This window comes from Monodelphis domestica, chromosome 3, assembly GCF_027887165.1.
Source record: "Monodelphis domestica isolate mMonDom1 chromosome 3, mMonDom1.pri, whole genome shotgun sequence".
Taxonomy (NCBI): Eukaryota; Metazoa; Chordata; class Mammalia; order Didelphimorphia; family Didelphidae; genus Monodelphis; species Monodelphis domestica.
Window position 1 is genome coordinate 5164745 of NC_077229.1, and position 25814 is coordinate 5190558.

The following is a 25814-nucleotide window of genomic DNA, read 5'->3' on the forward strand; positions in this document are numbered from 1 at the left end:
TGGACTTCTCCATTAGTGGTGGTGTAATGTCCCTGCACAATCTGCAGGGATCAAGGAGAAAAAAACACTATCCAAAAGCAGAGGACAAACTGAGGGAATAGAAACACCAAGGAAAAGCAACTGCCTGACTACAATGGCTGAGGGGACATGACAGAGGAGAGACTCTGAGCGAACACTCTGATGCAAATACTAACAACATGGCAATGAGTTCAAGTCAAGAACACATATGATACCAGTGGAATCACACGTCGGCCACGGGGGGTGGGAGGGAGGAAAAGAAAATGATCTTTGTCTTTAATGAAAAATGCATGGAAATGATCAAATAAAATACTATAAAATTAAAAAAAAAAAAAAGAATCAATACTGTGTATTGGTTCCAAGGCAGAAGAGTGGTAAGGGCTAGGCAATGGGGGTCAAGCAACTTGCCCAGGGCCATACAGCTGGGAAGTGTCTGAGTCCAGATTTGAACCCAGGACCTCCCATGTCTGGATCTAGCTCTCAATCCACTGAGTCACCCATCTGCCCCTGAGAAAGCTTGCCTTGAGGACTATTAGGATCTGTTCAATCATTTTTAGGTGTACCCAATTCTTCATGATCGCATTTGAGGTTTTCTTGGCAAAGATACTAGAGCAGTTTGCCATTTCCTTTTCCAACTCATTTTAACAGATGAGGTATCTGAGGCCAACAGTTAAGTGACTTGCCCAGGGTCACACAGCTGGTAAGTGTGTAAGGACAGATTTGAACCCAGGAAGATGAGTTTTTCTGACTCCGGGCCTGGTACTACATTCACTGTGACACTCAGCTGCCCACCTACTATGAGGATCTACCTTTCCACAAAAGCACTCTCTTGGAAACCTCTGGTTTTGTGTGGCTTTCTCTCTCTCATCATAAACAAGGCCTGGAACTTCTACATCCTATCCAAATCCAACTTACCAATGATGCTTTGTTTTAAGACAGACTGTAGAACTCTGGGACTTTTGCACAATGAAAAGGCAATACAGGGTGATGGAAAGAGTACCTGGGGAAGTTCAAATTCAGCAACCACTGTTATTAAGTGACTAGCCAACATTGCTCTCAAATTACAATTTTTTATGATGAATCAATGAAAAAAATTAAGTGCCTACTATCCGCAAAATACTTAGGGATACAAATAAAGAATCAAGACAAAAAAAAAAGGATTATGTGGCTGCACAATGGAAGACGTCAGCATGGGGAGCAGTGATGTGGGGAGGGGATTCCACACTGTGTATGCTGCTGCCCGGTATAGTGGTGGCAATGATGGGCCTGTGCAAGGTGTGACAGGCCCATCCCAGCCAGCGCTGCAGCCTCCACTATCCCAGACAGCGCCATACAGATTTGCTCATAGTTTTATTTTAATAGTCCGGCCCTCCGTCGGTCTGAGGGACAGTGAACTGGCCTCTGTGTAACGAGTTTTGGGACCTCTGATCTAACAGAAGGAAAAGAAAAAGAGGAAGCTTCCATCCTAACAGGGGAGGTGCCATATGTGTCAATCAGCAGAGACCAGGAAAAAGAATGACCAGAGGCATTCCAGGAAGTCTTCCTGGAAGAGGCAGCTAGAAGCACCTTCCCACAGGAGGGGGGTCCTAAGAGGCATCTTCTAAGGAAGCCCCCAGGATTGCAGGAGGTGCAGGGGAGGAGAGGCCCCATGGCGGCCGGGGGAAACAGCCAGGACCAACAAGGAGACAGAAGACAGGGGTCATGGAGGGCCTCCACCAAGGCCTCAGGCTGCCTGGAAGTATAGAGGACGAGGCGATGGAGGCCTGGCCATGGGGAGGCCTCTGAAGAGAAGAGGCCCCTGTTGCTTACCTGGGGGGGCCTCCAGGGCTCCAGCTCGGCGCCCTCTCCACACTCCTCCATGCTCCCCACTCCCAGTCCTGGGCGTCCCAGAAGGCAGAGCTGGAAGGGAAAAGGGACCCATGAGGGGGCTCGGCCCCTCCCTCCTGGCAGCTCCCAGCCCCCCTCCTTGGAAATGCCCCGAGGCCGGAGCAGGTGCCTAGTGGGTGAGCCACTGGGTTCTGGGTGCGCTGTTAAAGGGGGGCCTGGCTGTGCCCCCCAGCAGTACGGGTAGTTCCGGGAGGAGGGGGAAGGGCCTGGGCTGCGGCTGGTGTGGGCGCCGGAGGCTCTGCTGCGGTGCAGAGGGAAAAGCCCCAGAAATGTGAGGGTGGCAAGGGAGGAAGAAGCGGGTTGGTGGGGGAGCCTCAGGGGCAGTCACGTGAGAACAGGGATTTGGGGAGCAGGAGACGGATGGGGCGAGGGAGGGGGAGTGAACGCGAGAGAAGAGGGAAGAGAGTTCAGGTGGGGGCGGGGCGGCCCCTTTCCAGAGCCCGCCCACAGGGACAGGGGCCTCACCTCCTCCGGGACGGGACAAGCTGTGCAGGAGCCCAGCGCCACGGGAGTCCGGGACGGGGAAGCCAAGGTAAAGAACCCGGAAAAGCCTAGTTTAAAATCCCAGAGCCCGCCCTCAGGCCAGCCCCGCCCTCTGATTGGGCCCCACCCCCACGTGGAGCCCCGCCCTGCCGGCCCCTCGCACTTCGCCTCAGCAGCAGACCGTAGCCCCACCCATACCTCTCCACCCCTGCCTCCTCCGGGCAGCCCACTCAGACCCCGCCCCTCGGCTCTGCCCCGCCTTCGCTTCCGGCTCCGTCCGACCTCCCGGTACCTTCTCGGGAGGCTTTGCTATGAGGGTCTCTAGGGGGGGACTTAGGGTTAGGGCTGCCCCTCCCTGGCTTGTCATCCACCCCTCAAGGAATTCGGGCCCTCCTCCGGGCAGTCTCCGCGCCGGAGAACCAGAACCGAACGCTCCATCCTGGAGGGGCCTAAAGGCGGCCTCCATCACGTTCCGGCTCCTTTTTCCTGTGCAGAGCCCAGGAGTTCCACCAGCACCGCCCGAAGTTCCCCGTAGCCGCTCCCCAGGCATCGTTCCTGCAGACCCAGTGGAGGGGAGGAGTCTCTGCGCGCCTGCGCACTCTGTACCCCAATCTTTGACCGCTACTGGGGGCCCCGTTCCAGGCTGAGGGTCGAAGTGATCCGAGAGAGGAGAAACGGCCTTCGTTTCTGACTCCGGAAAATGGGGGCAAGGCTTCATACAGTGTGGAGGGCCTATCGGCCCCCCACTCGGGTCACCTCAGGAGCGCCCGAGCTCCGGCCGTCATTCTGGTGGCCTATTTTCGCTCCACGCTCCCCTACCCCCGCTGCCATTGCCGCGCCTTTGCCTGTACACGTGCTTCCTCCAGGAGCACACACCTACTGCACCACTCGTGGACAGCTGGGGAAGGAATGACCCCTGAGCTCCAAGCGGAATCCCAGCCTTTGTTTGACCCTCTGTAGCCGTGCCCTGTGGCCTGGGACCCTCACCCCAACCTGACAGAGTTGGCTCCATTGCCCCCTGAGCCTAGGGGCGGACTTGTGGTAGATCTGCATTCAGATCCCTAACTCGCCCCTCATGCCCCCCGCAGTGCAGATTGCGGGGCTTTCTCAAAAGAACCAGAAGTGCCGCGGTCAGGGCCAGGAGGCAGGGTTAGGGTTTGTTTGGCCCCAGGAGAGAACCTCGGGGCGGGCCTGAGGCTTATGCGCATGCTCCAGTGGGCCTGCATACTAATTTACCTGCCCCTAAGACTAGGCGACCTCTTTGTGTTGCATAGACCCGTACTGCTACCCGCCAGACGTTAAGGAAACTTATTGTAGGCGTGTCTCCTAGAAGACGCGAGCCAATGGGGAAGGGAGGGCGGGACTTCGCTGGGAGAGGGAATAAAAAGATTTGCTGCGAAAGTACTGGCCCCGCCCCTCCTTGAGAGACTTTCCTCCCTCTTTCCCTGCGGTTGCTCCAGGTTGAGTGCCCCTAAGCGGGAGTCTTACCCTGCCCCTCCCCCAGCTCCTACCCCGCTGTCTTCTGCCTCGCGGTCCCGGCCTCGGGCGGTGGGGAGGGACCCCTAGAGGCTAATTGTTCCCCCTGCAGTCCCAGGGAAGCTGAGGCCGCCCAGTCCCCTCAGAGGAGCGCCCAGGAGGGAGCTGGGAGAGCCGACTCGCCTCAAGGACCCTCTCCGGGTTTCTGGGCTTCTCTTCTGGGACCGAAGCCTCTCCCAGCCCATGGGGCGCCCGTCCCCGCTTTCTCTGCTCCTCCCTCAGGCGGGGCGGGAAGCCCGTTCCTCGGACATCCCCAGGCACGGGCTCCCCCCAGCCCCACGGTGTTCCCAGGCCCCGAGGCTGCCTTGTGGGGGCCTCCCTGGGCCAGAAGAATGGCCTGTCCCGGGGCCTGCCTTGGTGGCTCTGTTCTGGGGGTGCCTGCAGGAAAGAGCTCCTCCTGGGGGCTGGCAGGCCGCGGAGGGCCCCCAGAGGGTGCTGGACCCCCCCCTGCTGCCTCCCCCGATGGGCCTCCCTTTAGGGCTGCCTCCCAGCTCAGCCTGGACAGGCCCAAAGCCTGGAAGGAGAGTCTGGAGTCCAGGGAAGGGCCTGGGGGGCCCCCAACGCCCCCATCCCAGGGGAGGGCAGGCCATGCCCACTGCAGGCCTGTGTGTTCTCCCCTCCTGAGCCCCAGAGACAGCAGAGAGGAATTCAGAGCAGCAGCCCCGGCCTGAGGCCAGCAAGGGAAGAATCCTCCAGGGAGAGAAGCCCTTCCAGGGCCTTTAGCCCCTCAGGGCCTGCTAGAGCTCAGGGCCCGGAGTCAGGGAGGCCTGAGATCTCAAGTCCTTTTCCCAGCTAACTTTATCTTCTGCAACCCTCTCCCCCCCTGGAATTCTTCCCCTCTCATGACTCCTGATTGTTTGAAGTGATCTCTCATCTCTCAGGCCCGCATCCTGAGGAATGAGTCCTGCTCCTCGGGGAGAGATTCTGGTCCTTCTCGTCCACCCTGTCTGTGGCAAGGCCTGAGGGTCTGAGGAAGCGTCTCCTAATCACGCATTCAGCAGGTACAGACGTCTTGGGGTGTTCAAAGGAGGGGCTGAATAATGAGCTCCTCAAATGATTTGTTCAACTGCCTGAGCAAGATCGGGGTCTCTGGTCATTCCAGAGGGCCGCTGACCTCCCTGTGACTTCATATGGGTGATGCCTGTCTGACCGATAAACTGGCACAATCAATGAACGGAGACTTCCGACCCCAAATCCATCTCGACATTTCAGTATAAGAGCAGGAAGCCCCTGAGGCCGTGTGCGCAGCCCTGTTGGCCCCACTTCTCAGCCCAGCAGATCCCTCCCAGCTCCTGCCATCCTCTACTCTTTCCTGAATATCAGTTTGAATGAAAAAGGAGGCCCCTACAGTGTCTGCGTCCTCTACTGTCTTTCCTAGGACGTGTGTTGTAAAAATGGAGACTTCAGTCACAGAGAAGTCCTTGGACACTTCCCAGGATGCTTTGTAATCTCACTGAGATTCTCACCTGGGCAGGATCAAAAGTTCTATATAACTGGTTGTAAAAGCCTACTGAAGTCTCTTCCTGTTTCCACTTGCAAGCAGACGGGTCTTTCATGATGTAGGTTGTTATAGTGAAATCACTTTTGAAGATTGATATAATAATTTATGGTCGCCAAGGAATTTACTTATGAAATTCCTAAAATGAAACACTCAAGTCAGAATGGAATTTATGGTGGTTTAATCACACTGGGAGTAGGGAAAGGAGAGGGAGAGAAGGAGAGAGGAGAAAAGGGAAAAAGGTTAACTCAACCTTCTGGCCGAGCCAGAGGGAGTTTAGGCCTGAAGGCCAAGGTAGAGAAGAGAATCAGTCCTTGACTCACGTTACCGATCTGAAGGAAAGCTGTCTGCAGGCCTCCTCTCTGCTCAAGCTCCTAGCACTAACTCCCGCCTAGCTCTGTCCCCAGGAAGTGAGCAAACTCCAGAGGCTGCTCTCTATGTCACTTCCTGTGCCTCACAAGTGCCAATGGTGGCTCAAGCTTGGCTTAGGACAGCCCAGGTGGGCAGTTAGTTATTTCTGATTTGCCATTGACTAGCACATGCCCGTGTAGTGGGTGTGCACAATTTTGGGTGCTAGACCAAGCAAGATGGAGATTTAAAAATCACAAGGTAAGGTTGAATGGACCTCTCGGCCCACCTAGACACATGCCTTCTTACTTGTATTTTCTTAAATTCTTTATCTTAAATAAAACTCTAAAAATATAATACTCCTTGCAGAGAAAAACTAATTTTTTCCTGCCACAGCTTGACCCCTAAATTTTAATTTTAACAGTGTGCTCCAAGGAGGAATCCTCACAGCATAGCCAGCATTTCCACAGGACTGAAGGCTCGCACAGCGTCTTACAAACATTCTCTCACAGAATCCACCCCCAACCCTGAGGTGCAGCTGCTCTTAACACCCCATTATAGACAGGGAAGATTAGAGAGAAGCAGGTTAAGTGACTGTCCCAGGGCCACTGAGATGGTCATGGTGAAGCCCTTAGCATGGTACCTGGAACCCAGGAAGTCTTCTCTAAATGTTTGCTCAGCTTGGAGATGGAGTCCAACCCCCTCCTTGGTCTGGAAGAGGAGTGATCCCCTCTGAAGGTGGGGGAGTGGAGGAAGGACCTGCCTGGGGAGGAGGAACAGTGCAGAGGGAGGGGGAGCAGCTCCCTGAGGATTAGGGGGCAAAGGGTGCCTGGGGATCCACAGAGGAGCCCCAGGGTAGGGGAGAGAGTAGAACACATTGCAGGGAGTGAGGGGAGAAAGGGCAAGGACAGGTATGACCACGAAAATTTGAATTTCAACAATGTGAATTGCCAAAACTGTAAAGATAATTTTAGTGTCTTGAATTAAATCAAAAACAAGTGGTTGCCATGGGAAAAATTCCCAAATATAAAAATACCCAAGTCAGCTGGGTTTTATGGAGATTTTAATTAATACAAATGAAGGAATTAAGGGAAGGGAGAGAGACAGAGTAAGAGGAGAGACTAGTCAGTCTTTATCCACTCACCACAAGGTCGTCCCAAGCAAAACTCCAGTCTTTCACTGAAATCCTCAATTCCTGAACTGAGTTCAGAGACCCTCCTCTGAACTCCTGACCTCCTCCAATTCAGCTTCCAAACTGAACTCTAAGTTCAGAGAGCCAGCTCCTTTTAAAGAAAAATTTCTCTTATGTCACCTCCCCTAAATTTTCACATCTACCAATCACAGTAGACACTTTTCCCCAGGACTGTCCATTCTTAGTTCACATCTTCTTTTGCTATCACCTTCTCTGATTAGACTAAAACTTCACACCTCTTTTATTAAGTTGTTTGACCATTTAGTGATTAATTTAACCTTTATAGGTACTTAGCACCCTTTTGTATTAGATCTAAAAATAGACCTAGCTTAAGGTTCTAGCTTCACTATAAGTATGAGTTGGGGACTTTTCATTGTTCAGTAAGGAATTTGCAACTTTATCTTGCTCTAAGGCACTGTCTGAGCAGGGTGGAGTAATTCTAAAGTTCTCAATACATTCCTGACCAAGTACCTATATTGTTACAATACAGGAATAGCTAAACCAAATCTTCTAAGGTAGAGTCTGAGCAGTTTTAAGATTCACACAGGGAGTCTGGTGAGGGGAACATGAGGAGGTAAGAAAAGCAGAGGTATCAGGGAGAGGGCCAGCAGGTCACCCCAAACCCTCCCCTCCTCTGGCTCAGCCCCTGACCCCTGGCTGCTGGTCACTGCCTTGGAGTCTGGTCCTTCCTGGTCCTGAGCAGACCTGCCCAGCTTGGCCCTCTGTCCACAACCCTCCTTTTAGAGCCCAACTTCATTCTGCCTCTCTTCTCCCCAGGTTTCAGGCAGCATTTTTGTATCCATTATTCAACAGGAAAGGAAATCATCACAGTCAGCATTTCTAGGTCCCTCAGGGATTTGTCACTAGCACCTTGGTGGGTAGATGCCCCATTTTACAGATGAGGAAAGTGAGGCAGAGATGAAGTGACTTCTCCAGGGTCACACAGCCACCAAGTGTCTCAGGGGCGATTCCACATCAGATCTTCTTGATTCCATCTGTGTGTCCCTTCCAGGGTTCATATGCACGCCACAAGGTCTCCCACCCACTCTTTGTAGTGCAGCAGGGCTTAGCCCTCATTTCATGACAATAAGACAATGAAATGTGAGTGAAAGGCTATTAAATTAGATGAGCTTGGCCCATGTGAGGGTCCCAGAAGGGCCATCCTGCCCACCCCAACTGGGGCAATAATAAGGGGCAGAGACAGGATTTGAACCAGGAACTGAGGAGGCTCAGCCCGATGGACTTGATGCCTGTTGTGTCATGCTGGTTTCCAAACATATAACATGCATGTGCCATTGGACGTGTGTGTGTTAGAACTCTGGCCATCACCTGGGATCATGGAGTTTCACCTGGAAGGGATGCTGAACATCATCTGGACTGTCACAGAATACACTGAGATCCCAGTAGAGACAGACACATGTCAAAGGCAGAATCTGAACCCAGGGCCTCTGAAAGAATCCCTCATGGGGAAAAGCAGGGAGGGGAATGCCTGGCCTTCAGGACCACCAGCCACCTCCTTTCCTCCCTCAGCAGGGGACACCAGAGGGGATCCAGGATCAGCCACTTCCTGTGTGACTGTGTCTCAGGATCCCACCCAGGAGGCTGGACTGGGAGGGCTGAGAGAGGAGGGAATGAGGAGTCAGACAGGAGAGGATGGGGAAGGGGTCTGGACCTTTTCTGCCTAGAAATCACAGAGGAGATCCTTCCTCATGCCCAGGCCAGAGCTAAGGAAAACACAAACAGCACAGCTACATCCATCCCAAAGTAAGACATTCCCTGTGCTCAGCAGCTGAACTTCCACAGATGAGAGGTATCGAGGGAGCTTTGGGTGGGAAAAGTTCCTGGTCTGGAGAGGGCGGTCTCAGGACAGACAAACATCCCTCATCAGGGCCAGGAACAAGGTGGTTTGTTCTTGGTTGTTGTGGCTGGTCTGGAGAAGAGAGGAAGGGCTGGGAGGGCAAAGGAAGCCCAAACCAGTACTGGGCTGGGGATTTGGGGTGGCAGAAAGGTCCTGAGAGTGGAGAATGAAGTGATGGTCCCTGAGGCTTCCCTGCACCAGTGCCTGGGGAGACGTGGACACTAGGGAGCACTGCAGAGTCTGAGGGCACCAAGGCTGTGGGCAGGACTTCCCCTGGGCCCTTGTCTGCCCAGCTCTGATTAGTTTAAGAAGATATTTTGCTCTCTGGCTAAAACCCATTGGGGGGAGGGAGGGACAGAGACAAAGACAGACAGAAAGACAAGAGACAGAGAAAGAGATAAAGACCAGAGGAATAAAAAGAGAGATAAAGACAAAAGACAGAAGAAAGGGAGAGACAAAAACCAGAGACAGAGAGATTAAAAGAAGAGAAATAAAGACCAGAAATAGAGAGAATGAAGGAAGGGCAGGGAGAGCGGCAGACAGAGTTCTTAATAACCAGAAATTCTGAACACAAGTTGCAGAATGTACTGAGGCAACTAGCTCCCCTTCTATGTAGAACGGAAACGGGGTGTTAGGAAGGCAGTTAGGAGGCTCAGGATGTGAGTCAGGCCTACAAGTGGGAGGTTCTGGGTTCAAATCTGCCCTTAGACACTTCCTAGGAGGGTCATCCTGGGAAAAGTACTGAAATCCCATTGTCTATCCTTCATTCTTCTTCCCCCTTGCAATCACTACATAGAATTGGTTCTAAAATGGAAGATGAGGGTGTAGAAAACAAAGAAACACAAAGAAACCAAGATATTAAGTCAAATTATCTCACTTTATGAACTTTTTAGTCTAACAAAAAGGGGATAATTCGTGGTATTGGGAAACATTTTGGGATCTGTTCACAAGGGAAATACAGCAGTTTACCAGCAACTACTGCATGAACAACTGAAGGGATTGTGATCTTTGAGGAGGAGAAAGAAGTCGTAGGGAGAGTTTAATGAACAGAGATAGACACCAGATCATATCTTGTTATGGAAGGACGCGGCTTCCCTTTTAACTTCCTTTGTAGGGCACACGATGCAGGAAGATAAAAATTAACCAGAATGTATGAATAAGGAATCAGGAGTGAGGTGAGAAGGAAGAAAGAGGATAGAGAGAGAAGATCTTTCGAGGCACACTGGATCTCCATAACCTGAGAGATCCACGTGGTCAGCAGGCAGGCTAGAGTGAGAGAGAGAAAGAAGAGGAGAGGGAGGGTCATGTCCTTCCTGTCTTTATTGAGGTAATGACTTCAGAGGCAGGTAATATATATGCAACAGTACATAGTGGATTTACGTTGGCTTGACAAATCCAACGGACAAGCTAGAGGCGTGGTAAATTCAGCCGCTCTTTTCAAACTCCCAGAACAAAGACCGCATGTCCTGCTCATAAATCATGCATTGGAATGCTGTCTCACCAGGCCAGGGCTAAGCCTTTTGTGGCTCAGGTCAGAGATTGATCCTGGAATCCTACAGGAAAGGACCGTGTTCCTCACCCCTTCCATTCATTAACAGAGCATGAGGCAATTCTGTAACATCTGTCCAATGTGTGATATATGTGCTAAATATACTTTCAAGCTTTTGAATCACCACCGTCAACATGGAATCTAGGAACCCAAACTGTGGCCTAGTGAGATCTGGTGAACCCCAAGTTTCAAGACTAGCTTATAGGTTGGAGACCCCAAAGCTTGTCCTTGTTCCCTCTTCCCCTGGGAATTTATCCTGAAGGGAATCCCAGGCTGGCAGTTTCAGCCTGAGTGGGGGGGCCCTAAGGGGAATGACAGTCCTAGCTGGGTGAGATAAGCATATGCTAAGGACCCTCTTTGTTTTAGGTTGTCTCCCCTATTGTATCAGAGACTCTTCCCCAAGAAGATCCACACTTGGCTGGAACCATCCTTTAGTGTCCATTGTAAGCAGCCCCTTCTCTTACACCCTCTCCTCTAGCTAGGATTCCTTTCCTAAGCTTGATTGTATCTTGTCAGTGTAGTTGGAACCCTCCCATTTTCTTTGTAGTTATAGTGATGTCCATCATCTTTCCTTGCCTCTGGGTTTCTTCCAAATGGTATAGAGGATCCCCAAATTCTTTTGTTCCGTGGAGTCCTCATCTGGTGCAGTGGCACTCTTAGGGATAACATCCCCAGAGTGTAGGGTTTATACCCTGTAAAAGTTGTGGCGCCAGACTCTGAGTAAAGAATCAAATACTGGACTTCTCCCTCTCCTGATTAAAGACTTGGTTTTTCTGACTATTTAATAGTTGTTTTATTTCTATGTTAACAAATCTTACACTTTCTCCTTTCACTATATGTCCACAGGGTTCCTCCTTAATTACTCCCCCCATTTCCCCTTTCTTATATTATTCCCCTCCCTACCACCAGCCTTCTAATTCCCCTCCTCCTTCTCCATAGGGCCTCTTAATCACCCCCCCATTCCACCTTTCTTATATTATTATTCCCCTCCCTCCACCACCTTTCTTATTCTCCTTCTATAGCTCTAGAGAGTATTCCGCATGAGAATGATCTACTGATTGCCTGTCACCACCCTCATCACCCTCTCCACTCCACTGTGATAGCTTTTCTTCCCAGGCCTCTTTATTCAATAGAATTTACCCCAGGTTACTTCTTCTTGTTTCCCTCAGTGCTATTCTGCTTCCCCCCCCCCTTGATTTTTTTTTTTGCATATCTTCCTGAACAGTTTAGTGCCACACCCTCTGTCTATGTATACTTCTTCTAACTACTGTGCAAAGAAGAACAATTTTAAGAGTTACAAATATCCTCTTTCCACTAAGCATATAGAAATTTGAGCTTCCTGAGTCTTGTAGATTTTCTCTTTCTTATTTACCTTTTTATGCTTCTCTTGAACTTGGTTTGGGGATATCAACTTTTCTGCTTTGTTCTGCTCTTTTCATTAGGAATGCTTGAACATTCCCTTTGTTATTAAATCATGGTTTTTTCCTGAAAGAATATAGTCAGCCTTGATGTGTGGATGATTCCTGGTTGTAAACCCCTTTTCCTTGCCTTCCAGAGTATCATATTTTAGACATTTAGATCCTTTAATGAAGAAGCTCCCAAATCATGTTTAATCAACACTGGGTCTCCATGATATAGCAATCGTTTCTTTCTGGCATAGTGCAGTACTTTCTCCTTAGCATGGCATTGCTTCAATTTGACTATAGAATTCCTGGAAGTTGTCATTTAGGGATTTATTGCAAGTGGTTATCTGTGGAATCTTTCCATTTCCTCTTTTAACCTAGGATTCAAAGAATATCAAGGCAGTTTTCTACAATAAGTTCTTGTAATGACATCTAGGCTTTTTTAAATATAGTCTAATGAATCTTAGATGATCTTTCCTGGACCTATTTTCCAGGTGAATTGCTTTTCAGTCAGATATTTCATAGTTTCTTCTTTTTTAATTCTTTTGATTTTGTTTCATTGTTACTCAATAGCTCATGAATTTATTAGCTCCTATAATGCCCCATTCTAATTTTCAAGGAATAATTTTCTTCTATGACCTTTTGATTCTCGTTTTTCCATTTGGCCCATTTTACTTTTCCTGGAACTGTTTTCTTCATTGGATTTTTGCACTCCTTTGGCTACTTGACCAATTTTCCTTTCTCAGGTTCAATTTTCTTTTTGCATTACGTTCACTTATCTTCCCATTTTCATTTCACTTCTCTCATTTGATTTTTTAATTCCTTTTTAAACTCTTCCAGCACCTGAGAGCAATTCCCATTATTATTTGAAATTTTGTATGTGGAGGCTTTTGTATCCCAATCCCCGTCTCAGTCTGAGCCTTGTTCTTGTGTGTTTTGAACAAACTGCATGCCAGGGAACTACATCCCCCAGCATTCCCTGCACCTTTAGCAGATGAACTATATATGCTGGGGGACTTCACTGCACCTCTCAGTGTTACAACCCCCTTACATCCTGGTAAAGGGATCAATCCCACTAGAGAGGGACTTTGATTGGACTTTGATTGGTGGATCCCAGGAGGCTGCTAAGGGCTCTGGGCTTTTCCTTTGCTAATTCAACCAAAACACTTTTCTTTCTCACTCCAATTAAAGTCTACTAAGATCAAAAGGAAAAAGTATTTTTTATTACATTCTTCTTTTCCTCCTTAGACATTTTCTATGGGTAGATATTTGTTTTACTGTTGGCTCATTTTTCCAGATCTCCCCACCCCCACTTTGCCTTCTGTTTCTCTTTTCAGGTAAAGGGGGCATTCTCTTACACTTCTCTTTTTCCTTGCTGCTCCCCTGAGCTGTCATTCTGGTTTTCTGCAACTTTCATTTCTTCCAAGAAGGTACACTGTGCAAAAACTGCAAACCTAGGTATGATGTGTAAAAAATAGACTCGAATACAGGACTACAATCCCCACAAGTCTTTGCTCCACTTCCCCAGAATGCTTTGTAATCTCACCTGGGCCGAGATCGAGAAGGTATTTAAGGTGATTCAAAGGCTTTTGAGAGGGGGGCTCTTTTTGGACTTCCGTTTTGGAGCAGGTGGTCTCTTGCGTGATGTGAGGTTATTTTGTCTAGGCCTCTGGCCTAGGCACATGTTTCTTACTTGTATATTTTTTCATCTTTAACCTTTAATAAACCTCTTAAAAATATAATACTCCTTGCAGAGAGAAACTAATTTCTACCTGCCTCAGTCTCCCCATCTCCCCTAAATTTTAACTGTTACAGATGGACAGTGTCATGTGACTGAGGGTCACATGGGAGCCTGAGGGGAGGATCTGGGAAGACTCCATCTTGGCCCAACTGACTGTCTTCTGGTCTCCTGAGGAAGTCAAGAGGAAGCTCTGAAGAGGATTTCCCTGTGTTGAACTGAGGAAGGTTCCTGTTTGGAGCTGCTGGTAGCATTCAGTCTCCCGTGGACATCAGGACTTGCTCAGACATCTGACAACAGATCCTGACTAACTGGTTTTGGACTTCTGCTCTATGAGATTTGGGGGATTTGGTTCAGTTTTAGTTTAATAACCCAGTTAGCATAGTTTAGTTAGTTTTAAATAAGAATAAGCATAAGCAAATCCCTGAGCCCTTATTCCTTTCCCTTCCAAGCAATAAAGCAGACTTTTATGTGTTTTTTTTTTCTCTTGTGTTTCCCTTATCCAAAATCCTGTACAATAGTACCATGGCCTGTGGGACGGGCACTGAAAGCTGCTGATTTAATCACCTTTAGGGACTGCTGATGGCTTGCAGGGCTCAGAGAACTGGGACCTACATTGCCCTCAGGCCACAGGCTTTATGGCAGGCTTGAACTGGCCAAGTGACTTTGGGGCCTTACTACAGACTTGTGCCAGGCCATTGTATTCCAAGAATTGGGGGAAGGAGGTGCTAATAATGTAGACTTGAGAAAGTTCCCAGAGTCCTGATTTTAGCTTGTGCTCAGGTGCATAACCTAGAGCAGTAGTTGGGGGCAAATTGTCTGCACTCCTCTGATAGGCCCCTGAGTTGTTGGACCCCCGAGGTAAAAGAATACAGTTTGTTGAATAGACCTGAATACAGTGAATGAGCCCAAGTGACTTGCTTGTCCTGGAAACTCTAGGTTTGTGTATCATATCCCTGGAGAACCTAATAGATGAGACGCCATCTTTGTGTTCATGTATCTTATGGATATCCTTGGTTATCTGGTGTCATGTAAACATTGCTTGTAACCATTGTGAGATTTAAAATGGTTGAGCTCTTAAACTGTAGTGAGTTAAAATGGTGGAAGATATAAATTGTGATAGATATAAGAGAGGGTGAGTAAATTTGACCGCAGAAAATATGTTTCACTACAGTGTCTTGGCTTTTAAATCAAATATAAGGTGGTCACCAGGGAAATATTCCCAATTATTCAAATACCCAAGTCAACTCGGTTTTATAGAGATTTTAATTAACAATACAAGGAGTAATCAAAGAAAGAGAGAGTAAGAAAGGAATAAGTATGAAGGGCCTCAAGTCAATATGGCCTATACCTGAGTCTTAAGAGAGAAATCAGTCAGTTTTTTTTAACACTCACCACAAGGTCTGACTAAACAAGGATTCTAGTAACACCAGGCCAGCTCCATCTTAGCTGACTTCACCAGAGAGCCTTCCAGCCAGATATTGTTCCAAAGGGCCTCTCTCCAGAGCCTCCAGAGGGACAGAGTCCCCTTAGAGGAGCTCCAGGGAGACCTCCTTAGAGATTGTCCTCCAAGAGCTTCCCTTCTCCAGAGCCTCTCTCAAGAGATTCTTCCCAAGCGGTCCTCATCAGAGATCCTCCAAAAGGATTTCTCCAAAAGGATATATATCCTCAAGAGATTCTGCTTTTTCTTATATAGGGGTTTTTCTCCCATGTCACATCCCCCAAGTCCCTACATCTACCAATCACTGTAGACACTTTCCAAAAGACTGCCCATCTAAATTCCTGCTAAGTCGACCAATCTCCTCAGTAAGTCTGAATCAGAAAAAAATGCTGCTGTGTTGACCAAGATCCTCAGTAAGTCTGAACTAGAGAAAACACAGCTGAGCCAACTAATCTCATCAAGAGAAAAACTTGCCTGACCCTTTTAGGTACCTAGCATCCCATTGTATCAATTCTAAAAACAGGCCTGGCTCAAAGAACTCCTTGCCCCACCATAAACATGGATCCAAGTACTTTCTTTGTTTAGCAAGGAGTTTTCTGCCCTAAAGCATTTTTAAGTATGGGTGGAGTAGAGGTCCTCCCATTTCTGATCCTGGCAAGTTCTCACATCAAAATGGGGAATGTTTTTCAGTAGGGAATTTGAGGATTCCTCAATGTGGAGTAAAAATTTTTAACATTCATAAGTCTGTGAAATTTTAAGGTTCACACCATATAGATGTGTATGTTTGGGGTAACCACTCTGTATGATTGGTTGCTAAATATAGTAACAACTCAGTTTCCTATAAGAATCATGCCCTCCCTCAATACAGTTGCCATTGATGCCATGAGGTACTATCTGGGTCAGTGGCCCTTTTAATTCAGCTGCCCTTCTCATGACCCTCCCCAATGAGGACTCACAGGACCCTTGTAGGACCCCAGATATCAGCAGGGTGTTGCTGGCCAACCCACTGTTCAAATCATTCCTCTCTGTGTAGTTTTACTTCTAGTTCCCTCCTTTTCTCTCAAAATAAACCCTTTCTGCCTAACTTTCAAGTTGTTTTCCTCAGGCGAGCCATCTCACTTTTAGCCATGCTCATTCTGTGACTCTAGCCATTTAAAAGCATATTTTAAGGTTGCTTTGACATTCTTAGGGCAGGTCCAGCTTTTGCTTCTGCTATGCTGCCTTCTTGGCTTCACCTCTCCCATCAATACTTAATATTATTATTAAGAAGATCCTTTCTAAAGACTAGACCCAGCCCAAAGGGGAAGGGGCTGCCTTTGCAGGTAGAGGGTTCTCTTCAATGCTTATCTTCAAGGAAAAACTTCTTGGGAATAAACAGAGCATTTGCACACAAACTTCAGGTCTAATTAGGGGCTGGACTAGATGACTTCTGAAATTAGTTTCAGGAATGCAAATCTGTAACACTGGTTTAAGTTTTCACCTGAAGCTATCAAAAACAGAGGAGAAACAATTTTAGGGGTAAGAAAGGAAAGTCTCAGCTTCCCATCACATAATTCAAAGACTTTTTTCTTTCTTCTTTTTTTTTCTTAAATGAAAAGCAGGCACAAGTAGAACCCTGGGTAGAGATCAGCACTTTTGCTTTTTTAATCATTGATAAAGGCTCAAAATCCTGTACATCTGGCTTAGAATAAAGTAATTCTCTTAATGACAGATTCAGATTAACACAGGAAATGGTCCTTACCCACAGAGAGTAGATTCTGCACATTTTCCAGCATGACCTCCAGGTACAGCTCTTTCTGAGAATGGTCCAGTAGACACCACTCTTCCTGGGTGAAGTCCACAGCCACATCCTTGAATTTTTATTGACCCCTAAACCAGCAAAGGTCACAAGATTTAGAACTCAGAATTCATCTGGTACAACTCTCATCCACTGACTGGAGGAAACTGAAGCACACGAGGCATTTACCCAAACACACAGATCAGTGTGAATTTTAAAACAGCTCCACCCTACTCAGACCGTACTTTAGAAGATCTGATTTAGCTATTTCCTGATTAGTAACAACGAGATACTTGGTTTAACAGAATCAAAGTTTGGGAACTATACATTCTCCACCCTACTTAGTTTAACAAGATTAGGAAGGTCTGCACCAAACTCAAGATTTAATTACCTGAGGAAATGGCCTTCAACAGACATGTGCAGAAAAAGTGGAAAGACCCCTGAGGTGTCCTAAGTCAAACTAAGCCATCATTGGTACAGATGAGATGTAGGAAAGTGACATAAAACCATCTATATAAGGCACATCACTTCCTCCCTTCTCTCTTTTCCCCCAGAGAGGTGACTCTGGCTGGCAGCGTGCTAAGCTTTCTGACATCTTGGTGTGGTGGCACCTATTGTCTGGGTCTGATGGTGAGTTTGCCCTTGAGCTAATTCAGATTCAAGCATCTTGGCTGAGCCCTTTGGAGTTCAGGTTGATTCTTTCCTCCTTACTCTTCAAAAAACCTTATCTTCCTAGAGCCTCTGGTCTTCCTCCTGGCACTAGCCAGGCAGAAGAAAATCCTACACCCTTTTCCTTCTTCCTTCTTCTTAATTTCTTTCCACTATATCAATTAAATGACCATAAATTTTCCAGCTGACTTGGTTATATATTTTTTATATTTGGGATATCCATGATGACCAAATAATTAACATAGTTTAGATCACAATGCTAAATTATCCTTTACACCAGTCATTGAGAGTCCAATGGAATATTGATAAAGAAATTTTGTGTCTGAAGTGAGAATCATATTGTGAAGAGTAAAACCTGGAGAAGTGTGTTACTCTGAAATTCTTTTCCCTGTGGAATCAGGGAGATGGGAAGGGCTCTCTGAGTGAAGTATGAGATTCTGTGGAGGAGAAAGAGAGAAGGTGATCTGAAATCCCTCCTCATCACAAGTGTCAGAGTTGATCTGGTAAGAATATTTTTTGAAGAGATTCTGAAAAAGTAGCATTTATTGTGTATTCTAGGGGGAAAATATTACCAGTGGTCAATGAGGAGAAAACAAAGAAAAAGGAATTCTCTACTTAATTTCCTAAAAGATTGAAATATTCTTATTTAGATGAAAGCATAAAGAGGATTCCTTAGAATTTATATGGGAGCAGACTGTAATTCTAGCTAAGTGAAGAAGCACCATCTGGTGTTATATTGTGAGTTTAGGGAACTACTGGGTATGGTTTTGCTGGGGGCCATCAGTCCATGACGCCTTGACAGAGTCACGTGTGGTAGCTGGGGAGACCACAGAGTGGTACTTGGCAAGATGTGACTTCCCACTCTATCCCCCTTGCATGACTTCTTTCATCAATGCCCCTTATCTATGAATTGACATAATTATTATTCCCCCTAGTCTCAAAAGAAATAATGCAAGAGCAAAACACCTGCACCCTAATTCTCCAAAACATCACCAAAAGCAGACCCACAAACCCAATCCCAAAAAGACTATCATGGGTTAATTTTTACTTGGGTACATAATTCCCAGTGAAACCGCAGTTACAGGCCAAGCCAAAAACTTTCCCACATACAGAAGCCTATTCTCATGAAGTCAGCACACAAATCAATCATAGAGGCCCAAGCGATAAGTATGAGTACATCAAGCTTCAGTATGCCTCAGTGACTCGACCACACAAATCAGTAACTCCCTAGAAGCCACCAGCCTAAATTTGAATTGTGTTCCCAAACCCCTCAGCCTCCATGATATGATTGTTGAATTGTCTTCTAAGAGCTGCTGATTAATTGTTCCATTTTATTAAAAGCAATACATAATTTTCCTTGATTGTTTGTAAGCTCAAAATGAGGGCTCCCAACCTGCAGGGCCCACAAGAAGGGGTTCTCCTTTGTGGTAGGGACCCGAGGAGAGGCAGGGAGTCTGAGAACCAGGGTGAAGAATGACAGACACAGACAAATCATTGTTTAAATAGGGCAGGCAAAACCCCTATGATATTCTCCTTGGAAGGAAAATATAAGAATTATGGAACACAAGGTAGAGGAAGAGATTAAGGTAGAGAACGCAAACTGAGAGAGGCTAGAGTTTCAGGAGAGGAGAAGGTTTATTAGAGATAGAGAGAGATTCCTAGAGCAGAGAGAAGATCCAAGAGAAAGATCACGGGGCTGCTTTGTTTTTATTTCCGCGTGTTTAGGGAAGCACTCTCAAGCACGTAGCAATCACGTTACAAAGCATAGACAATTCAGATTGGATGGCAATGTAAGGGTAACACCTTTTGGGCATGTGGATCTCAAACCCGGCTTTCTCAGAGAAATGCGACTCTGAGCCAAAATGTTAATGAGTTTGTCTTAAGCAACAGCCATGTGGCTAGGTCAAGATTTCACTCACAAATATCAGAGTATTACCTTGTGTCTGAAGACACAGTAATCATACAATCATTCATATTTCATAGATGTGAATATGCTTGGAATGCTACACAAAACTTCTCACAGGGTAATGAGAAAATCAAGCCACTTGTGACAGAAATCATTTATCTTGTGTGCAACCTTTATTCTGTCTGTAATCACAATACAAGAATATAGAATGTTAATCAAGTGATTTGTTAAAAGTTGATGTATCACTTTTCCAATTATCTCTCTTTGATTTTGTGTATATGCATGCCAAGAGAATGGGTATAAAAATAAAGATCAGACATCAGGGAGTGGAGCAGCTGTCAGATGCAAAGCAATCCCATGGCTGTTATGATTAAGCTGTCTTCCGTTTGTTATTTTTGTTGACTGATCGTTCGCCACCAGTCGGGATACCCTGGAGTCTTGGGCAAGGGTGGACTTTGCCTGTGACATGATTTGCCATAGCCAAAACATTCTGTCTTTGTTTTATGATGAATGCCATTTATTCCTGGAATATATTCACTCATTTCACATTTAGTTACATAGAGATAAGAATAAGTATGATGAGGAAAAGAAGAGATGTTCTACCTTTTAAAAATATATTTTAGTGATTGAGCTAATTCAAAAGAAAGATATTGACAGTGTAATGATTGGAATTCTCAAGAGGCACAATTTCTTCATTTCAAATAATTGACTGACTGGTCATTTAATGTGGTCAGTTGATACACTACAAAATCTAAAAGAAAGAAAAATGGGTAGGATGAACTAATATAGTAAAAATAACAATACTAAATTAATTTACTTATTCATTGCCATACCTATCAAACAATCAAAAAAATTTTTTTAGTTAGAAAAAATTATAACAAAGTTCATCTGGAAGAACAAAAGATCAAAAGTATCAAGGGAACTAATAAAAAAAAATGTGAACAGTGTTAGCCTAGCAGTACCAAATCTTAAACTATAGTATAAAGCAGTAATCATCAAAACAATATGGTTCTGGCTAAGAGGTGGAAGGGTGGATCAATGGAATAGACTAGTGGTGAATAACCTATAAAAGGGGGGGAAATGGTAGTTCTCTCCTCTAGCACAGGTTATTTGTCTTTATCTCTCTCTTTTTCTGTCTCTTGTCCTTATCTCTCTCTCTCTCTCTCTCTCTCTCTCTCTCTCTCTCTCTCTCTCTCTCTCTCTCTCTCTCTCTCTCACTTTATATATTTTATACTTTTCTATTTCACTCCTTCCTGACCAATTCTCTATTTTTTAGCCTGGAATGCCCCTGGCTAAGTTTCCAAGAATAGGAAGATACAAATCCTCAGATCCTCATTACAATCTAGAAAACTGAAACTCTACAGGGGCCATTCCAGTGTCCTATGCATCCAGGGGCTATTCCACCCCTTGTGATGCTTTGTCCATCCCCATAATGACACTATATTCAATATCCTTCAATTGACACCATCGTGTCTTGGGAGAAACATGTGTGAGCTATAGTTCTATGGGCCAGAACCAGCATTCCCTCATACAACAAAACTCATTCTCCCACAACAATGAACTTCATGAATCTGGAGCTGCAGTACAAGCCAGACCACTAGATTTTTCTCTGCATGACCTGAACCCAGGAGATAAAGTTTATATCAAGAATTTCAAGCGAACTGGAGCAACTGAACCTTCCTGGGAAGGACCATTCCAAATATTATTAACTACTCCAACATCTATAAAGATTGGAGAAAGAGACTCTTGGATTCACTGCTCACATGTGAAGAAAGCATCTTCTGCTGAGACTGATTGACTGTATCTTATCACATGAATTGTAGATTATAATCCATTGACAAATGGATACTTTTTTTTCAAAAAACACATTGAATTACTGAATTTTTCCTTAATTTTTATTATTACTTTTCTTTTCTTTTGATTAGAATATTTGATTTTTCTCATTTCTTTATTTTTCTTATTTCTTGTACTAAAGGTATACATAATTAATATTATTTTCCTGCAGTAATAGAAATTTAATACATACATACATACATATATATATATATATGTATATATATATATATATACTGGCTATAATGTCAATGCATACCCAAAAGCTTTAAACTATGGGAACCTGCCATTTATTGATAAAATGTTATGAGACTGTGATTAATGTTAATATATGATCCCAGAAAAAGGGATAAAAAACAAGGAGCACAGACTTAACCTGAAAAGTGCCAAAAAGAGCACACAGGAAATAATAATGTGAGACTCAAGGTTGTGACGCTTGATATATGTTAAGTCGTAGGACTTCCTTGTATCTACACTCTTTGTGAAGTACTCATAAAAGTACAAAGTTTGACTATTATGCTGGCTCCCTATATCCCTGAGAATGACAAAAATCAGATGCTTCCCTATCAAAATAGAATTCTACTTTTCTTTTCTTTCTTATATTTTGGCAACTTCCTGTAGTCTTGACTGCAAATGGGTAAGTGAAATAGTACTGCATTCTGTCCTACAGACTTATGGGATAGAAATTACTTTAAATTGGACGTATACAAGGGCCTATTTTGAATTTTTTTTCCTCCTTATGTTTTTTATTATTTTTTCTCTTCTTCTGATAATTGACTCATACAGCCCCATAACTCAAGATTGCATCCTGAGCTGAACTGGATGTTTTCTAACACCCACTTCAGGAGGGGATTGTATTTTAATTTAAAATCTATGAATTTTGATTTTTTTTTTAGATTATATTTTTATAAAAATTCAAGATATTGATTTTGTTTGAGAAAAGATCTTCAAGGAAGAAGCTTGATAACTCCTAAATCCAGAGAATGCATTGTTGCAGAAAGATGCAGAAAACCTACACTTCATCAAGAAGATCAAGAATGAACTTTGGATTTGGTTGATTGAACTGAAGTTTGATTGAATGTTTATTGTAAATGTACACATTTATGCCAAAAGGGGCTTCCCCTAATTTGGCTTTCTGTCAATGCACCTAGCAAAACATTGGTTTTGCTTACTTTCTTTTCTATTTCTCCCTCAGTACTCTAATTTACTCTTAGAAAATTGAATATTGTGTATATCTATAGTTAGAAGTGCATTTAGGACTACAAGATGATTATGTTAAATGATCAATGGGGAGACTAGTCTCCCAATGATCATCAGGGGGGATTGTGAACCTTAAAAAATTATCAGACCCTACTTCATAAGGTTTGGTTAAGACCATTACCCATTTAAACAATGAAGGGACTTAGATCAGGAATGTGAGACCTCTACTCCACCCCTACTTAAGCATACTTTAGGGAAAGAAACTCCTTGCTGAACAATGAAAAATACTTAAACCCATACTTATAGTAAGGCAAAAGTTCTTAAGCTGTGCCTATTTTTAGATCTAATACAAAAGGGTGCTAAGTACCTATAAAGGTCAGGAAACTTGTGAATTTACAAGGAGCAAAGAGGTGAAAACTTACTCAGAGGTTTTTCAGGTGTGAACTTAATCAAAAGTTCAAGCCTTCTTAGGTGTGAATTAAGAATGGTCTGTCTTTTGGGGTGTATGGGGTGTTCAGGGAGGGGTAGTATCTCTAGTATGGAGGGCTTGTCATGCCCTCTTAGGGCAGCTCTCCAGGCTCTGATCCTCACCTGACACCCAGCTCTCATTTGTGGCTCCCAGTAACTGCTAGCATGCGGCAGCAGCCACACCCCAGGCAATGGCTTTGACAGGCCAGCTAAACCTTGTGAGGGTAGCCATCGGGTCGTCGACCCCTGGTGAACCAGGGCATTGCTCACCCAGCATGTGAAGTCTGCTTCAGCCGAACAGACGAAAGAAACCAATAAGAAGGTTCAAAGGCTGAGATGGCGACGCAGCAAAGCACTGTGGAGTGCTTAGGGCATGTTGGAGCACAAAAGACAACACGGCCATCCAATGCAGCTGAGGAAGTCTCCAGGTGTAATGACTTTTTGTACCACTGGACCCAGGCTTCCAACGCCGAGAGAGCGGGACTGTCTCTGTGCATCGACTTTTCCACTTAAATCTCCTTCATGCACAAGTATCTTTGTGCATACTCATCTATCCTAACCCTATCCACCCTCTTCAAGACCTGCGGTGATGGGGGAGTGGCGACGCAACAGGTGGAGATGACCACTGGCAGTTGTAGTCACGATCCTGCACGTAGGCGGCCCATGGACCAGTGGTCGCTCAGCTCTGTAGGGCAGCAGGGACGTTCGGCAGCATCCTGAGCGACTGAGCAGCCCTCTCTAGGACAGCACTGCTCACCCTAATCAAGGGAGGGGACTAGAAAAGGTGTCCCAAACATTGCCTGCCCTATAAACACCAGGTCAGCACACCGCAGCTGGCAGGTCATCCCTTTAAGTGGTCGAAATAAAAGAAAAAATACAAAGAAACTCCTACTAGGAGCATGGAACATCAGAACATTATTTGACAGAGAGAATACCCCAAGACCTGAGAGAAGAACAGCTCTAATTGGTAAAGAACTGGCGCGATATAACATCGACATCGCAGCCCTAAGCGAAACACACTTACCAGAAGAGGGATCACTCAGCAAACCCACCACTGGATACACCTTCTTCTGGAAAGGTAGAGCCTCAAATGAAGACAGAATCCACCGTGTTGGCCTGGCTATCAAGACCAGTTTGCTCAAACAGCTGCCAGACTTGCCTGTGGGCATCAGCGAGAGGCTCATGAAGATCCGTTTGCCTCTCAGCAAAGACCAGTATGCCACAATCATCAGTGCATATGCCCCAACACTGACCAGCACAGAGGAGACCATTGAGCAGTTCTACTCTGACCTGAGTGCTGTCCTGCACTCAATGACCACAAATGACAAGCTGATACTACTGGGAGACTTCAACGCCCGCATTGGCCAGGACCATGAAAGATGGAAAGGAGTGCTTGGTAAAAACACGACGTGGGACTTCCGGTTAAGATGGCGGCTTAGAGAAAGCTAAAGCTCAGATCTCCTGAAAACCCTTCCCGACCGATCTCAAACGATAAGCTCCTAAGGCGCCGAAATTCAAAACGATCAACAGCACAGACCCTGGGAACCCTCCTCCTGGACCTGGACCCGGTTCAAAAGGTACGGCTCCCCTCAAAAGCCAGAACCCGAGATCCCTCGGACCTCAGGGGTAGGAGCGCAGAGTCCAAGGCTCCCGGAAGCCGCAGCCCAGCCGGGCTCAGAGAGCAGAACCCTCAGGGCCTTCTACAGTCCCGGTGAAAGTTACTGCCTGGGGCTTCCGCTGCAGAGAGCTGGTCGAAACAACAGCAACCCTCAGGGCAGGCAAGACAGCCTCACGGGCTGGATCCTGCTATCCAAGTCTCAGTGAAAGTCCTCGCCCTCGGAGCTTGGGCTAGCTGCAGCCCATCCCCCCGCAGGCCGACGAAACAGCCTCACGGCCAGCGATTCTGAAGGCAACTTCCGGAAAGCGAGCCGGGGGGAGAGTGTGGCCTCGTGGTCCGACCCTCCCATTCCAGTTCCAGTGAGGCATATTCAGTTTAACCCAGGGAAAGCTCATAGAACCATCTGCCCAGGACTAAAGCCTCTGAACACCAGAGACAAGAAAAACTAATCCTCCACATTCAGAAATGGCAAACTCCACAGAACCACAGAAGCCCCAAAATACCAAGAAAAATAAGAAGAAAGGGGCGACTTTGGACACATTCTATGGAGCCAAAATACAAAATACAGAGCAGACAGAAGATAATATAAAAGAAAATGCTCCAAAACCTTCCAAAGGAAATGGAAACTCTCCACAAACCTATGAAGAATTTGAATCAGAAATGACCAAAAAGATGGAAGCCTTCTGGGAGGAAAAGTTGGAAATAATGCAAAAGAAATTCACGCATCTACAAAACCAGTTTGACCAAACTGTAAAAGAAAACCAGGCTTTAAAGGCCAGAATCAGGCAGCTGGAAGACAACGATCGTGTAAAAGAGCAAGAATTAATAAAGCAAAGCCAAAATACCAAGAAATTAGAAGAGAACATAAAATATCTCACCAACAAGGTGATAGATCTGGAAAATAGGGGGAGAAGGGATAATTTAAGAATAATTGGACTCCCAGAAAAGCCAGAAATAAACACCAAACTGGACATGGTGATACAAGATATAATCAAAGAAAATTGCCCAGAGATTCTAGAACAAGGGGGCAATACAGCCACTGACAGAGCTCACAGAACACCTTCTACACTAAACCCCCAAAAGAAAACTCCCAGGAATGTAATTGCCAAATTCCAAAGCTATCAAACAAAAGAAAAAATCCTACAGGAAGCCAGAAAAAGACAATTTAGATATAAAGGAATGCCAATCAGGGTCACACAAGACCTTGCAAGTTCTACTCTGAATGATCGTAAGGCATGGAACATGATCTTCAGAAAGGCAAGAGAGCTGGGTCTCCAACCAAGAATCAGCTACCCAGCAAAACTGACTATATACTTCCAAGGGAAAGTATGGGCATTCAACAAAATAGAAGACTTCCAACTTTTTGCAAAGAAAAGACCAGAGCTCTGTGGA

General features: G+C 45.7%; 2 protein-coding genes and 1 long non-coding RNA gene across 8 annotated transcripts in view; 1 reads left to right on the plus strand and 2 right to left on the minus strand.

Annotated features, from left to right (window-relative positions):
* The window catches only part of LOC100618759 (zinc finger protein 454-like), a 20590-nt gene extending 17484 nt beyond the window's left edge, over nt 1-3106 (minus strand). For all 6 annotated transcript variants that reach the window (XR_008917124.1, XR_008917123.1, XR_008917122.1 and 3 more), the window contains exons 1-2: nt 2681-3106; nt 1828-1917 (exon numbers count right to left, since the gene is read on the minus strand). Coding sequence is in view for 3 of the 6 variants with exons in the window: in XM_016432924.2 (XP_016288410.2) it covers nt 1828-1917; nt 2681-3106 (516 nt within the window). In the remaining 3 variants the exon portion in view is untranslated. The remainder of the gene's footprint in view (nt 1-1827; nt 1918-2680) is intronic.
* LOC107652146 (uncharacterized) lies at nt 1907-3789 on the plus strand. Its single transcript, XR_001629614.2, has 2 exons — nt 1907-2437; nt 2883-3789. It is a non-coding gene; the product is annotated as an uncharacterized LOC107652146 (long non-coding RNA).
* A 10198-nt stretch (nt 3790-13987) lies between these two features.
* LOC100618798 (zinc finger protein ZFP2-like) overlaps nt 13988-25814 on the minus strand; it is a 44046-nt gene continuing 32219 nt past the window's right edge. The window contains exon 6 of the mRNA XM_056820325.1: nt 13988-16820. Within this exon, the coding sequence (XP_056676303.1) occupies nt 16811-16820 (10 nt within the window). The 3' untranslated portion in view covers nt 13988-16810. The remainder of the gene's footprint in view (nt 16821-25814) is intronic.